Source organism: Engraulis encrasicolus, unplaced genomic scaffold, assembly GCF_034702125.1.
Source record: "Engraulis encrasicolus isolate BLACKSEA-1 unplaced genomic scaffold, IST_EnEncr_1.0 scaffold_413_np1212, whole genome shotgun sequence".
Taxonomy (NCBI): domain Eukaryota; kingdom Metazoa; phylum Chordata; class Actinopteri; order Clupeiformes; family Engraulidae; genus Engraulis; species Engraulis encrasicolus.
This window is the reverse complement of record NW_026945713.1, coordinates 20001-37078: the sequence shown is the minus strand read 5'-3', so window position 1 is coordinate 37078 and position 17078 is coordinate 20001. Positions and strand designations below refer to the sequence as shown.

The 17078-nt window shown below is 47.1% G+C and overlaps 2 protein-coding genes across 2 annotated transcripts in view; one reads left to right on the top strand and one right to left on the bottom strand.

Annotated features, from left to right (window-relative positions):
- Nucleotides 1-696: 696 nt before the first annotated feature.
- Nucleotides 697-2946, top strand: LOC134443971 (uncharacterized). Its single transcript, XM_063193472.1, has 2 exons — nucleotides 697-856; nucleotides 2291-2946. Exons 1-2 carry the CDS (start codon nucleotides 713-715, stop codon nucleotides 2936-2938), a joined length of 792 nt encoding a protein of 263 aa, XP_063049542.1. The 5' UTR covers nucleotides 697-712; the 3' UTR covers nucleotides 2939-2946.
- A 10161-nt stretch (nucleotides 2947-13107) lies between these two features.
- The window catches only part of LOC134443969 (coiled-coil domain-containing protein 42-like), a 23479-nt gene continuing 19508 nt past the window's right edge, over nucleotides 13108-17078 (bottom strand). Inside the window, exons 6-7 of the mRNA XM_063193471.1 lie at nucleotides 16061-16222; nucleotides 13108-13854 (exon numbers count right to left, since the gene is read on the bottom strand). Coding sequence (XP_063049541.1) covers nucleotides 13780-13854; nucleotides 16061-16222 — 237 coding nt within the window. The 3' untranslated portion in view covers nucleotides 13108-13779. The remainder of the gene's footprint in view (nucleotides 13855-16060; nucleotides 16223-17078) is intronic.

Genomic DNA, 17078 nt, shown 5'->3' with positions numbered 1-17078 from the left:
AGCTAGCTGCCATACCACAAACGAACAAAGAGGCTTCTTTGCTACTACCACACTACAAACTTATATAATTTTCATGATGAAGGCCTTGTATGGATATTTTAAATTGTTTTTTTGGGAGTTGTACTACTGAAATAGAACACAGTTTCTCTTCTCCATGTCAAGTAAACTCCAGTGATTTCCTGCCAAGTCACCGCATCGTGCTTTTCCTTTTCCTTATTCAAGTCTCCGCGGTAGGATAGAACAATAGAACACCACTGACCTATCAGGGCCAAGTACTGCCTGCACTGCTGCAAGCACAGTGACCAATCACAGTCCAAGAGCATAGCTCAGCTCACGGACATTTCAGCCTGGGAGAACCATGCGTGTACCACTGCCAGGGGTTGTTTTGTCGCTGCACAGGGGGGCGTGGTGGCTGCTGTTCTGTACTGCACCTCAGTTGAGGTGCCACTATAAACCCCCTTAACTGATGTGTGTGTTCTGTGTTGTCTGTTGTCAGTAACTGGTGTGTGTTGTCTGTTGTCAGTAACTGGTGTGTGTTGTGTGTTGTAATGTAACTGGTGTGTGTTGTGTTGTGTGTTGTAATGTAACTGGTGTGTGTTGTGTGGTGTGTGTGGTGTGTGTTGTGTGAAGTGTGTTGTAATGTAACTGGTGTGTGTATTGTGTGTGGTGTGTGTTGTAATGTAACTGGTGTGTGTTGTAATGTAACTGGTGTATGTTGTGTGTGGCGCCCCCTGCAGGCTACGTGAAGCCAAAGCGTGCGGCGACTCGTCAGCCCTGCGGCTCCGGAGACGGCGGAGAGCGAGAGCAGCGCCATCTAGTGGCCCCCAGCAGATCACAACCACTCAACCTCAGCCAGGTAGCACACACACACACACACACACACACACACACACACACACACACACACACACACACACACACACACCGTGGCCCCCAGCAGATCACAACCACTCAACCTCAGCCAGGTAGCACACACACACACACACACACACACACACACACACACACACACACACACACACACACACACACACACACACACACACACACACACACCTAGTGGCCCCCAGCAGATCACAACCACTCAACCTCAGCCAGGTAGCACACACACACACACACACACACACACACACACACACACACACACACACACACACACACACACACACACACACACACACACACACCTAGCGGCCCCCAGCAGATCACAACCACTCAACCTCAGCCAGGTAGCACACACACACACACACACACACACACACACACACACACACACACACACACACACACCCCGCAGCCCCCAGCAGATAACAACCACTCAACCTCAGCCAGGTAACACATACACACACACACACACACACACACACGCGCACACACACACACACACACACACACCTAGCGGCCCCCAGCAGATCACAACCACTCAACCTCAGCCAGGTAGCACACACACACACACACACACACACACACACACACACACACACACACACACACACACACTAATAACGAAATGCTAATAATCACAGGTAAACATCAGATTATAGTGTCAGCTTTATCTTATTGCTCCTCTCTCTTCCTCCTCCCCTCCTCCTCTCCTCCCCTCCTCTCCTCCTCTCCTCTCCTCTCCTCTCTCCTTATCTCCTCTCCTCTCCTCTCCTCTCCTCTCCTCTCCTCTCTCTCCTGTCTCTCCTCTCCTCCTGTCTCCTCTCTCCTGTCTCCTCTCTCCTCCTCTCCTCTCCTCTCCTCTCCTCTCCTCTCCTCTCCTCTCCTCTCCTGTCTCTCCTCTCCTGTCTCTCCTCTCCTGTCTCTCCTCTCCTCTCCTCTCCTCTCCTCTCCTCTCCTCTCCTCTCCTCTGCCTATCCACTCCTCTCCTCTCCTGTCTCTCCTCTCCTCTCCTCTCCTCTCCTGCCTCTCCTCTCCTCTATTTCTCTCCTCTATCCCCCTCTCCTCTCCTCTCCTCCCTCTCCTCTCCTCTCCCCTCCCTCTCCTCTCCCTCTCCTCTCCTCTTCCTTCTCCTCTCCCCTCTTCTCCTCTCCTCTCCTCTCCTCTCCTCTATCCCCGTCTCCTGTCCTCTCCTCTATCCCTCTCCTCTCTCCTCTATCCCCCTCTCCTCTCCTCCCCTCCTCTCTTTCTTCTCCTCTCCTCCCTCTCCTCTCCTCTCCTCTCCTCTATCCCCCTCTCCTCTCCTCTCCTCTCCTCTCCCTCTCCTCTCCTCTCTCTTCCTCTCCTCTTCTCCTCCTCTCCTCTCCTCTCCTCTCTCTTCCTCTCCTCTTCTCCTCTCCTCCATCAGCCCACTCTGGTCTCCTCTTCCTGCTCCTCTTCTTCCTCTTCGTCTCAGGAGCGCTCTTCGTCTCTACGGCGACAGCACACCTTCCCCCCCTCCGCCGCCTCCTCCTCCGCCTCCTCGGCTGCATCCGGCTCGCTCGTGGCCCAGTACCGTCTGCCGGACACCGCCGTGTTGGGGGCGTTTCCCTCTGCTGCCGGAGGGGCGGGGCTCTACACATACCCCGCCTCCCACGCCATGGAGCAGCTGTTGAGCCATCACCATAGCAACGGCGCTGCCAGCATCCTGGGTCACCATGGAAACGGCATCAGTGCCGCCGCCAGCAGCAGCAGCAGCAGCAGCATCAGCACCGGCTCCCCATCGCACCGCAACCCCCCACCCTCCTCCTCCTCGGGGCTCCACTACGCCCCCTCCCTGCTGAAGGACTCTCTGGGGGGCGTGGGCGTGGGCGTGGGGGGGGTGGGCGTGCACCCTCTTCCGCTGCCGGTCGTCTCCCAGTACCAGCCGATGCCCTCCTTCCCTGCTCTGCCATACGCCACCGCCGGCCCTCTGGGGGGCGTACGCAGCGAGGCAGGGGGGGCCACGGCAGCCGGTTACGGGGGGGCGTACCAACTACCGAGCCCGCGGAGACTCGCACAGTACCCCTATTTATGATGAGGACCGACCCCTCACACACACACACACACACACACACACACACACATAGACACATAGACACATAGACACGAGACCCCCCTCCACCCCACCCCCACCCCCCCATACTAGAGTGCTCCCACCCACCCTCATTTCCCTCGTACCCCATCGTAGCCCCACTTCTGTTTTGGGGGGGGGGGCAGAGGACCTGTCTATGGGGGGAGGGGTGTGGGTGCGATGGGGGTTATAATATAAGCAAACCGAGAGGGAGGTGGGAAAATAGACAGAGCACCCCCCATCACCACCCCCACCCCACCCCCCCACCTCGTTGGCATGGTTGTAAGGAGTTAAAACAAACTGCTGTGTTTCTTTTCTAGAGAAAACGCACACACTCACACACTCACACACACACACACACACACACACACACACACACACACACTCACACACAAGACCTGGTTCAGCTTTATCTAGCTTTACACATTACTATTTAACAATTTTAGAGGAAAAAAAAACCTTTCTAAAACGTTGATATTTAGAGTTATTTTACCATTATCCATTTGTATTTTCACTGAATGTTTTGATTTTATTTCCCCCCGTTTTGTTTTTATTAGTCAGCGTTGCTTTTGAAAGCTCCCGGTATTGCAATAGAATCTTCCTTGTTTTAAAATGCTGACAGAAATGTACCGTTTAGAAATGTACCGTTTTATTGAAACTGTTTTTAATTTGTTTTAAGTTGTTGGTAGTGCAATAGAACACTATGCGTTTGGCAGTGCAGTGCTGTGCTGTGGCCAGGGGAGGGGGGGGGCGCCAGAGAGGCAGTGCAGTGCAGTGCTGTGGCCAGGGGAGGGGGGGGGCGCCAGAGAGGCAGTCCTCAGCTCCTGGGCCCCTCGTCTCGTCACGTCATGTCACGTCACGTCACGTCACGTCACGTCACGTCACGTCACGTCACGTCACGTCACGTCACGTGACCGTAGGTGTCACACTAATGTCTTGTCCAACATCTTCTAGTAGAGCAGATAAGCCAAACCCCGCCTGCCAAGCGCAAAGGCCTGTGCTCATGTTCCGTTTCCAAACTCCCGCCCTCTACTAAGGTCCCCTAAAGGGGCGTCACCTGACGTCACATGATCCTAAAGGGGCGTCACATGATCCTAAAGGGGCGTTCCCATGACGTCACATGATCCTAAAGGGGCGTCACATGACATCACATGATCCTAAAGGGGCGTTCCCATGACGTCACATGATCCTAAAGGGGCGTCACATGACGTCACATGATCCTAAAGGGGCGTTCCCATGACGTCACATGACCCTAAAGGGGCGTCACATGACGTCACATGATCCTAAAGGGGCGTTCCCATGACGTCACATGACCCTAAAGGGGCGTCACATGACGTCACCTGGATCCAGGAAGAGCTTGATGTATCTAAAGTACGGGCTTGATGTATCTTGCTCTACTGGAAGATGTTTGAGACCGCCTCCCCCGCCCCCCCCCATGTCCCCTCGTACTCGTCTGTCACTCGTCCCTCTTGACCCGCTGTAGGGTCACCGGTCACCTGTCATCTGTCACTGGCCTCTGTGTGTTTTAGTGTTTTAATGTCTAACGTTTTTATTTCCGTTGATGTCTTTGGTTTAGTTTTTTCTTCTCTTTAAATGAGGTCGTTGCTTTACCCTGCTGCACTCTGTTCCGCTCCGCTCCGCTCTGGACGGCTATAGGGCTGCTAGCCAGGGAGGGGGGTGGAGACATGTAGAGACGAGATGAGACGAGACGAGATGAGACGAGACGAGATGAGATGAGGGAGGTGGTCCAGTCCAAATGAAGGGGGGTGGGGCGAGGGAGGGAGGGAGGATTGGGGAGCCAATCAGAGTGAAGCTCATAGACATAGCGAATACTGACTGGCCGCAGCAGACTGTGTACACGCCCACTTGAATCATGTAAACAATAGCAGAGAGGAAGCAGCGAGGAGACGGGGCCCTGCATCATGTCATTCAAGACTTAACCTGTAGGGGCCCTACATCATGTCATTCAAGACTTAACCTGTAGGGGGCAGACATCGTGAGATTCTGCAGGTTTCCTATAAAGGGCGACATTATTTTTGTAATTCTGCAGTTTTTCTGTGGGAGGCGACATCATGTGGCTCTGGAGTTTACCTGTAGGGGGCATCATGTAATTCTAGAGTTTACCTGTAGGGGGCATCATGTAATTCCTGTAAAGGGTGACATCATGATCTTGTAGTTCCGGAGTTTTCCTGTAGGAGGGGACATTGTGCAGTTCTGCCACCCGCTGCCTCCTCTTCTTCCTCACGTGTGTGTTTTTGCTCTGGTGGTTTGTTTGGAATGTTTAATACCAATGTTATCAAATGTTATCAAATGTTTTTAGCTCTTTCCCCAACTTACTTTCCCCAATCACTGTATTTTGAAGGGAAAGGTAAAAAAATCTAAATCGATTTGGAAAAGAAAGAAAGAGAAAAAAGAAAGAAAGAAAGAAAAAAAGTCTCCCAAAGTGTGATTTGTGAACTCATTTTGCTTAGGTGTATGAAAAGTGGAAATGCGATATAGTTCTAGACATTGATGCATTTTATTTGATTTTTAATCTCCCCTTTTTTGAGTTTCCTTGTGTCTGCTCTAGTGCGTCCTTTTTTTAGGAATCCATTTTGTCTGAACGTGAACCTGGTTAGAGGAGCCTGCAGTAAACCGTCTAATAGAAGAGTCTGGAGTTATCATTTCCTCAACGAAATGATGTCTGCAGGTGTATCTATTAGCAGGTTTACCACTTCCTGTGGGTTAACTAAGCCAGGTTTACCACTTGACCATCTTCTTGGTATATCTCCAGTGCTGGGGCCTATAGTAACAAGCTGGATCAGGAGTAGACCAAGTGAAGTTAAGAGGTAAATCACCTAATAGAAGAGCCTGGAGTCTCATTTTCCTAAGAAACACTTGCCCTCTACATTCCTTTAGTTCAACTCTCCTCCATCCTTCCATCCTTCCATCCATTTGTTAGTTTGTTTATTTGTTTGTTTGTTTGTTTGTTTGTTCCGTTCTGTTCCTCCTGGAGTTCCTCTAGTCACCTGTACTGTAGAACTCTGCAGTCACATCTGTCCAATAAACAAAAACAAAAACAAAACAAAACTCCACCGTCTAGTGTCGTTATTACACCGTCTACTACTGTTACTACTACTGTTACTACTACTGTTACTACTACTGTTACTACTACTTGCCCAGTGGTTCTCAAAGTGGGGGCCGGGGACGCCTGGGGGGCCGCGAGGGGATGCCAGGGGGGCCGCGGCAGGTTGGCAGGGAATATATTGTGAAATAAACTCAATAATTTCAAAAATCAAATAACTTATTAGCCAAAATAAGCTAAACAATCCCAGTGGAATCATTTTTCTCTTTACAATGTTTATATATGTATTATGCTTTCTGTAGTAATTCAATGGGTTTAGGAATGCACCAACTTCATCAAGTTGTGAAACTGGTTGCACACAAAATAAGTGTGGCACGGCTCATGTCAGGGGGGCCTTGGCTGGAATCTAGTGGTATATGGGGGCCTTGGCTGGAATCTAGTGGTATATGGGGGCCTTGGCTGGAATCTAGTGATATGTGGGGGCCTTAGCTGGAATCTAGTGATATATGGTGGCCTTGGCTGGAATCTACTGGTATATGGGGGGCCTTGGCTGGAATCTAGTGGTATATGGGGGCCTTGGCTGGAATCTAGTGGTATATGGGGGCCTTAGCTGGAATCTAGTGGTATATGGGGGCCTTGGCTGGAATCTAGTGGTATATGGGGGCCTTGGCTGGAATCTAGTGGTATATGGGGGGTCTTGGCTGGAATCTAGTGGTATATGGGGGCCTTGGCTGGAATCTACCGGTATATGGGGACCTTGGCTGGAATCTAGTGGTATATGGGGACCTTGGCTGGAATCTAGTGGTATATGGGGACCTTGGCTGGAATCTAGTGGTATATGGGGACCTTGGCTGGAATCTAGCGGTATATGGGGACCTTGGCTGGAATCTAGCGGTATATGGGGGCCTTGGCTGGAATCTAGTGGTATGGCCTTGGCTGGAATCTAGTGGTATATCGGGGGCCTTGCTAGCTACTGTTGTTACCGTCTGGTGTTGTATTACACCGTCTACTGCTGTTACTACTACTAGCTAGTCGTCATGATATTAAAACAAAGAAGGCAGAAAGACTTAAATAAATAAAATAAATAGAGTGTAACAGTAACACCCAAATGTTCTATCAAACAGCTTCCTTGGCTGAGTTCTGCAGTATAGTTTGGATTTTGTCAACACCAGCTTTAGACAGTCCCTCCGGGAATTTGCGACGTTGCGTTTTGCAACTTTTTCGCAACTTCAATGAATTCCCGCTAATTCTGCGCGACAGCGCAACTTTAACCAATCACCGCGATTTCCAGCAACTTTGAACCAATCCATGTCCAGTGGTTTGGACAAAGAAATTGGTTTGGATTCTCCGTCGAAAAAAAGAAGCAGAATGTCTGCCTCGAGTCACCTCCCAACTAATATAGCAACGAAGGATTATGACTCCATGGGCCCCTGGGCCAGACAACAAGAAAGGCCCCCCTCGAGGCCAGGGCATCACAAGGTTCCAAGAGCTTTGGGGTTTTAATAAAGATGTTAGCGAGACGTCTATTTTGGAGGGGTTCTGGCTTGGGGACCGTCCCCTGATAATTTTTTAGATGCGTCCCACGCATCTCTATAAAGGCCCATTTATACCCTACGGTAATTACGGAAACGGACGCTTTCACCCGGTTCCGGGGGTCGTTTCATCCGTCAGTTTGTCCGTTGGTCGAGTGCTTAGCAATCCGGTGACTACGGGTGAAACGGAGCAATACCAGAGGCGGCCGTGGGTGGCAGTATAGTGAAAAAGACACCAATTTACAAAACTCAACGAAGAAGAGAAGTATTTCACATCTAAAAACGATACAAATAGTAAATGAAATAACCTGAGAGTTTGTGAAAGGGTATATTTCCATTACCATGCTAGCCAAGCTAAACACATGCCTCATTTGTTTACATTTGGGCTCGGAGGACGTTCGTTTTCCCAACAACAAACCTAAATGGCCAGCACGAAGCCTCCTGGATTTGTTTATACATCATTACACAAATCTTAAAGTTGTTTCAGTGTGTTATCTCCGTGAATCCTAGGTCTGGCTATTTTATTTGGGCTAAATAATTTGTAAAACGAACACAAATCTGCCACAGCAACTGTCCATTCATAGCCAACCGACTCTGCCCTCTAGAGGATTTATTACGTAACATCAATTTTACGGACGGAGGTATGAATGCAACTCCGGGAGCAACGGTTGGCACGGAAAGACGAATTTCGTCCGGTTCCGTAGGGTATAAATGGGCCTTAAGAGGCTTTGGTGTCCGTCCGTCCTTCCGTCCGTCCGTCCGCCCTCCCGTGATGGGTTTCTGAATTGTGATTCCCTCTTGTGATTCCCTCTTGTGATTCCCTCTTGTGTCCACAAGGTGGCAGTCGCTCAGTTTTGGCCTGGAGCTCATGCGTGCAAACCAAAAGCTCTTTGCCAGTGAGAAAAACATGGCGGCACTTCCTGTTGATTTTCACATGAAAGTTTTGCTTAATTTAAAGTCCCTAAGCGACTATAAATGTTGTGGCTTCCATATATTGATGTAAAAGTGCCCCACAAAGTAATGAAGCACAACAAAGTTACTCCACATTACCATTTGACCACTCGTTTTTCTATGCTAACAGGGTAGCCAATGTAGCATTGTAAATGATCCAGGGAGAAAGGGGGAAATGTTGTGATTTCAGTCCGCCTGAGGCAACGATTTTCGTGGGGAAGATGACCTGCATCTCGGTGGCATTGAACCACGCCCCCGTGCCTTATTTGGCTCGCTCAGCACGTGCGTCCTCAGTCCAATCGCAATGCTTTATTTTCCCCAGACGTTTAATCGCATTTAAGTGAAAGTGCCATGTATACGCATTGCAAAATAACTCTTAATCCGATCTATTTAAATCGCATTTATTAAATCGGACTTAAAAAACATCATGTACACGTAGCCAATGTCTCATTGATTAGTTTATGGAACTTACGGTTTGTCTGTTACGGTCCACGAAGACAATATCCACGTGAAAACGCAAACGCCTGCAAACCACTGTTTTGACAGAAATACAGTTCACCTGTCGCCTACTCTGTTTTCTTCCCAAAGCGGCATTTAAAAGTATTCCATGAAATCCAACATCAACGTCACTTCAAATAGGTGACAGCATCATGCACACACATGAAATAACACTTCAGTGAGGGGGGGGGGACATCACTGCTCTCATATTAAAGTGAAAAGAGAATTTCACATTTTAGTTTATTTAATGTAGGCCTATGCAAAATTGCAAATAGCCTATTCATTGAAATGTTTCATTGTAATTCATTGTAATGTTTGCCTGTTTTTTATGTTTGTAATTATTTATTTTTTTTAAATAAAAAATCGTGATTAAAAAAAAAATAGCCTAACAAAAATAGAGATTTTATGTTAAAAAAAAATGTGATATGGGATGGACCGATGGCCCCCCTAAGCTAAATTCGCCTTAGGTCCCCACATTGCTAAATGTAGTGTAAGGGATTATTTTGAAAAGACAGTAACATGTAATCAGCAATGCATTACAGTTTTTCAGTAAATTGCCCAACACTGTTGAAATCCTATGGTACTTTTTCAAATCCAGGCTTATACAGTACATGGTAGGCTTATTGATAAATTGCCTTGACAGGTTATGAGGAGGCCAAGGGGGCGTTTGGGCAAAAAAGGTTCAGAACGGGCATAGACGGACGCATCTGTTGTCCGCCTGTCGGACTTGTTTTTTAAGTTTTAAAAAGTTAAAAGTTTAAAATATTTTACAGTAATTTGAAGTGTAATTTTAACACAAATATAGACCAATATTGAAGTGTTTTTTTTTCCATAGCATGGGTTTGGGCTTCAGGGCCCCCTTGGTTCTTGGGCCCCTGGGCCTCGGCCCGGTAGGCCCGTGCAGCAATCTGCCCTTGAGGACAGGGTTAAGCAGTTTCCAGATGTCCTCATCGAAAGCGGGGGCAAACTATTTTGTACACCTTGCAACCTAATCGCTGAACATAAAAGGAAATCTTCCATCCTCCGACATTTCAGAACTTCAAAGCAATGAAAAAAATTGGCATCTATTCTATAGGGTGCCTCAATACGGTAGAGTTTGGCAGTCTGAGCTACAGCAGAGAACACCTCTACAATAACATCTAGCTGTCCAAGTTATCAAAGAAGCGTTTGTAGTGAAAATGAATCGTCAATTAAATTGTCTTGGGCCGATTCAAAACTTGTGTGAACAAGTGAACGTGAACATGCCATGAGGAGGAAAATTCGTATCATTCACTATCATAGCCTGACCAGAGGCGTGTGTTCACCGAACAGCGTTTGTATCATACACTGACGGTTCCTACAAGGAAGAGTGCAGAGACTGGATAAAATGAACTCCTAGAATTTCTGAAGAGTGGACACGGATGCTTATCTCGATGGTGAGTGCTCGCATTTTAAAGGAACGTTGGTGGTGTAAAAACCCGGTGGCAGGTGGTCTGATGAGCCATACTATACTCGTAGCATGTGGAATAACCGCAGAAATACACCAGCTGCGATCTGAGCGAGTCGAGCGACGGAAGTAATTGACTTTGCATTGAGTCGCGCGACAAAAGCGATTCTGGAGACTAGAGCGATTTGTGCGACGAGCGCGACAGTTTGAAGTTGAAATCTTTTCAACTTTCTATGACGCGGTTCGGCAACAAGCCGCGACAGCCAATGACTTTATAGAGGTCAGTGACCACAGCCAATGGGAATGCTTGAATGCTTTGCCTTCTGCCTGTACGGACATACTCTAGTCTCCTCAATCGCTCGTATCGCTTGCTGCTGCACTCTGTCGCTTGAATCGCATCGCCGCTGGTGTATTTCTGCGGTAAGGCAGGTCTGGCTAACTGGCAAGGCAGTGGAGTGAATTTCTCCACACTTTTTATCTGAAAATTCTGGATGGTGTAGTGCTCGGCCATTAATGGCAGCACTCGCCACTAATGACCCAAATAAATAGGCCTGCCATTATTTTATTGTTTGAAAGCCCGCTACGCAGCTTATGAGGTTACTACCTAGGCTACCAAATACGTCAAAAATACCAAAATGACCACTGAAAATAATATAAATATAGCTGCAAGCAGCAATGCGGGGCCAAGCAGTAAACTTGCCAGAGTCGCCACGGCAACAGAAGGAACTGCAGCGCCCCCTTTGGTCCAAATCTCGCCAATGTTGGTGTGCATTCCTTGGACGAGAGTGTGATCACGTAAACCAAGTTTAGTTTGAATCCGTTGAAGAGCTGCCGAGATATGAGCTCACTTCCTGTTACCTGTTGGTGCCGCTAGAGAGCTTGGGGTCTGGATTTTTTTGTGAGAGGTCATGGGATGAACTAGAATGTGTGCAAAAAATCCTAACAGAAATTGACTAACGGTTGCTGAGATATGACCTCACTTCCTGTTTTGCCACCTTTATGACAATTTTGATTGGCTGTCACCGGCAAACGACAAGAGGTGTTCAAAATTCTTTCCTCTCCCCCCTCCTTCTCCCTCCCTCCTTCCCTCTCTGTCCCTCTCCATGTCCCTCTCCCCCTCCCTCTCCCTCTCCCTCTCCCTCTGTCTGTCTGTGTGTGTGTGAGGGGGTGGGGGGTGGGGGAAGGTGGGTTGCAGGGGTTGGGGCAGTGGGGCTTTGGTTGACACTAGACCCCCTGCCGAGAATGGTGTCAGTGAACGTGCGCAGGGGAGGGGAAGGGGACAGAGAGATGAGAAAAAATCTCTCCATTCTTTCCACAATTTTGAATGGCTGCTGTGAGCTGATAGTTTTTTCAATCGTTACGAAAATCCATACCTGGGTGCAACATAGTGTGAAGATGACCTGTGTACCAATATTTTGAAAATTGGGAGTACGGTTCAAAAGCTACAGGTAAAAATGTAGCTAAAAATTTGACCTGCTGGTGGCGCTACAGAGTTTGAGCTGGGGATCTGATTTTCTTTGTGGTAGGTCTTGGGGTGGACCACTATGTGTGTACAAAACCCCAGCCTAGTTTGACAAATGGTTGCTGAGATATGACCTCACTTCCTGTTTCACCACTTTTACGACAATTTTGATTGGCTGTCACGGCTAAACAATTAAAGGTATCGAATATTCATGTAGACCCCATATTAAGCTCAGTCCAGAGATACTATATACCGAGTTTCGGGTGAATTGGTCAAAAATTGTGGGAGGAGTAGCATTTTTATTGAATTTCGCAAAATTCAAAATGGCGGGAAAATTATCCTGGCGGAAAATGACGTCACAGGGTGCGTTGGATTCGTCTTGGCCCAAGGATTCCAGGGATACCAAGTTTATGAAAATTGGCCCAGCGGTTCAAAAGTTACAAGCAGAAATGTACCTGCAACTTTGACCTGCTGGTGGCGCTAGAGTGTTGGGGCTGGGGACCTATAAATCACTGTGGGTAATGCTGAGGCTGCCTCGAATGTGTGTGCCAATTTACAGCATTTTCCTGCCTACGGTTCTATGGGCTGCCATAGACTTACAGTCGGAGAAGAATGGTGACTAGATAATAATAATAACAATGAAGAAAACCTACTAACTCTATAGGGGCCTTCGCCAGCTTCGCTGCTTGGCCCCTAAAAACACCAGAGGACTGGAATGTGGCAGTGTCCTTTACGTAAGCGTGGGAAAACATATTAAAAATCTCAACAAAAATCGCACCTTTCACTTCATGCCGCAACAAAATCGCAACAACACAAGAAGCTTCGCAACTTTTATTGGGATTTTCTGGAAATCCTCTTGCACCATCTGGCAATTCAGATCGCAAATTTTTCGAAAATGCCCGAGATTTCCTGGTGGGACTGTTTAGAATGGCCGTCTATGGGCATGCTAGTCATGGTTCTTGTCTTTCTTGTTTTCAATGTTCCAGATGTTATACACTGCATGGGGGTTTCACGACTGTTTGTTAACGTGAAATGTTGCTATGTATAGCGTGACCGTGCCAATATACAGTAAATGTAAGCAGAAGTGGCTGTATAGTGTTGTAGGCGCTGGAGAAATCAAACAGCATGATCCTCACAGCTCAGCCACCCTTGGTGATCCTCACAGCTCATGGCAGTCAGGGATTAGTCATAAACATCACGTCAATGTCAAACGCTTTATTGTCATGAAAAGTTGACTTTGCTAGGACTGTGTTTACCATAACCGAATGTCACTTAATGACAACAGTCACAAAATGTGTATGACACATGCATAGCTGCGTTATGATGGTGTGTATGACACATGCATAGCTGCGTCATGATGGTGTTAACATGCATAGCTGCGTTATGATGGTGTGTTAACATGCATAGCTGCCTTATGATGGCGTGTTAACATGCATAGCTGCGTTATGATGGTGTGCTCAGCCTTTGGGCGTGGCCAGAGCCCAGTGCCACCATTTTAGGTCAGTAATAGCATGTATGATGCTAGCGTCTATGCTAAACAGTAATAGCATGTATGATGCTAGCGTCTATGCTAAGCAGTAATAGCATGTATAATACTAGCCTGTATGCTAAGCAGTAATAGCATGTATGATGCTAGCGTCTATGCTAAGCTTTTGTCTAGAACTAATTAGTAATGGTGCTCTTGTCTACGCGAAGCTATTGCCTTGGACTTGTGTCTACTACGCTAAGCGCTGTTTAGTTCTAGTGGGTATAGTGCAAGTGTTTATGCCAATCATGTGTCTATGCTAATGCTAGGTAGTTAGTGTTAATGGTGTGTGTGTGTGTGTGTGTGTGTGTTTGTGGCGTATCCTAATGCTAGTTAGCTAGTCAGTGCTAACGCTGCTCCTTCAGCTCAAACTTCCGCACTTCGTCCATGATGCCGTTCAGGTTCGTCATCAGACACTGAATCTAGAAACGAGAAACACACACACACACACACACACACACACATACACAAATTGGGAGAAATGCAGAAATATATCCCTCAAAGTATCCATAAATTAAATAAACTCAAATGTTAAACCTGGTCAACATGTTTAGCTTAGCCATGGTCAACATGTTTAGCTTAGCCATGGTCAACATGTTTAGCCTAGCCATGGTCAACATGTTTAGCTTAGCCATGGTCAACATGTTTAGCTTAGCCATGGTCAACATGTTTAGCCTAGCCATGGTCAACATGTTTAGCTTAGCCATGTTTAGCTTAGCCATGGTCAACATGTTTAGCTTAGCCATGGTCAACATGTTTAGCTTAGCCATGGTCAACATGTTTAGCTTAGCCATGGTCAACATGTTTAGCTTAGCCATGGTCTTAGCTTAGCCATGGTCAACATGTTTAGCTTAGCCATGGTCAACATGTTTAGCTTAGCCATGGTCAACATGTTTAGCCTAGCCATGGTCAACATGTTTAGCTTAGCCATGTTTAGCTTAGCCATGGTCAACATGTTTAGCTTAGCCATGGTCAACATGTTTAGCTTAGCCATGGTCAACATGTTTAGCTTAGCCATGGTCTTAGCTTAGCCATGGTCAACATGTTTCGCTTAGCCATGGTCTTAGCTTAGCCATGGTCAACATGTTTCGCTTAGCCATGGTCAACACATGGTCAACATGTTTCGCTTAGCCATGGTCAACATGTTTAGCTTAGCCATGGTCAACATGTTTAGCCCACACTCGTACACACACACGTACACTGAATCCTGAATCTCTCTCTCACACACACACACACACACCTTCCCCAGCTGCTATGTAGGACCTGGGGACATGACCCTCCCCCCCGCCCCGCACCCGCCCCGCACCCATCCTGAATCCTGAATCTCCACACACACACACACACACACTAGAGCAGTGATTCTCAAAGTGTGGTCCGGGGACCACTAGTGGTCCGCGACAGAGCTCAGGTGGTCCGTCCGCGAGGGGATTTTTATTTTTCCAAGACAAGCTAGCAGTATGCTATATTTGTAACACCATTTTCACAGCTATGTTTAGCTTTGTAATAAAGTCTCATTTTCACCACAATAAGAGAGGCTTGTAAATGTAAATAAAAGAATGTGACCTGCACCAAAATTAGACGTGTCAAATTAGCAACCATCAACTGTCAATTCAATGGACAGGTGGTCCCTGAACATTTTTGGGGGGACAAAGTGGTCCTCGGTCTGAAAAAGTTTGAGAAACACTGCACTAGAGCATGACACGGGAGTGGATTTTCACTCCCGTCCCATCCCGGTCCCAGAAAAAAAATCCCATCCCGTCCCATCCCAGACTGGAGTAAAAGAAACAAATCCCATCCCGTCCACTCCTGAAAAGAATGTTTCCCAATCTTGCCCACTCCCACTCAAAATCAATCCCACTCCCTTTTCATCTAAAAAAACGAGGCTTTTTTAATGAAAAAATAAGCGCGCATTCCCGTTCTCGTTCATCTTTATTCCCGTTCCTGCCCGCTCCCGTTCATCTTTAAAATTTTGACTCCCATCCTGCGGGAATCCCGCAAGACCCGAGGGACCCACGGGAATTTCAGAAAAATGTCATCCTCTAACACACACACACACACACACACACACACACACACACACACACACACACACACACACACACACACACACACACACACACTCACACACACACACACACACACACACACACACACTCACACACACACACACACACACACACACACTCACACACACACACACACACACACACACACACACACACACACACACACACTCACACACACACACACACACACACTCACACACACACACACACACACACCTTCCCCAGCTGCTCCAATGTGTCCTCCACGATGTATCCCACACACACACACACACACACACACACACACACACACACACACACACACACACACACACACACACACACACACACACACACACTCACACACACACACACACACACACACACACACACTCACACACACACACACACACACACACTCACACACACACACACACACACACACACACACACACACACACACACTCACACACACACACACACACACACACACACACACACACACACACACACACCTTCCCCAGCTGTTCCAGTGTGTCCTCCACTGTGTATCACACACACACACACACACACACACACACACCTTCCCCAGCTGTTCCAGTGTGTCCTCCACAGTGTACCCCTTCTGCGTGGGCTTGTCCTTGCCGCACATGCTAGTGTAGAGGTTAAGGGTCGCCATCTTGATGGTGCCTAGCAACAGAGTCTTCTTAGCCGCCGTGTTCTGGATGTGCACCCAGCGCGACTCCTGATGAAGAAAACATGAATAAGGTGAACATGCATCATAAAACATAGTGTTATAATGCATGCAATGATGAATAAGGTTATAACGCATCATAAAACATAGTGTTATAACGCATCATAAAACATAGTGTTATAACGCATCATAAAACATAGTGTTATAACGCATCATAAGCTCCTGATAAGCTGTACATAAGGAGAGTTATAACGCATTATAAGCCCTGCAGAATGATAGTTATAACACACCAGGGGCGTCAGCTGACCTCATGCTATACAGGGGCACAGTAGGGCACCGAGAGATAATGCCAGCATGTCAAGCGTGCAAGTTTAAAACATTACTTATTACAGTGCCATGAGAAAGTTTGGGCACCCTTTTGGAAAATCATTACATCGGTTTATTTCTCGTTGAGCTTTTAAAGTTGCAACTTCCTTTTAACATATGTTGAACTGTAGGGAAAGAGAAACATTTCAGCAGTGGAATAATTTTCATAGGTGTTACAGAAAGAATTTTATGTGGATTTCAATAAAAATAGGCGTGTGCATACATATGGGCACCCCAAAGAAGGTATACCATTAATGTAATGTAATGATTTTCCAAAAGGGTGCCCAAACTTTCTCATGGCACTGTACTTATTTGAAAAAGCTTTCAAATTAATTATGTTATTGCAAGTAGTGCATGTGCGCTATTTTGTGCATATTTTTAGATTCGTAGATTACTCTATATGCTAAACTTGAGCTATTATATTCCAAGGTAGCATGTTTTTTTTAAAACACATACCGGGGCAAATCATTACCCAGGCATGTGCCCCTGTAAAGTACAAACCCCAACTCCGATGAAGTTGGGACGTTTGGTAAACAGTGAA

Bases quoted from the DNA above. Each gene is read 5' to 3' on its own strand.
- LOC134443971 (XM_063193472.1), top strand. From the start codon at position 713: ATGTTGTGTGTGGCGCCCCCTGCAGGCTACGTGAAGCCAAAGCGTGCG. The intron at 857-2,290 runs GTAGCACACACA...CTCCTCCATCAG, and splicing joins AACCACTCAACCTCAGCCAG to CCCACTCTGGTCTCCTCTTC.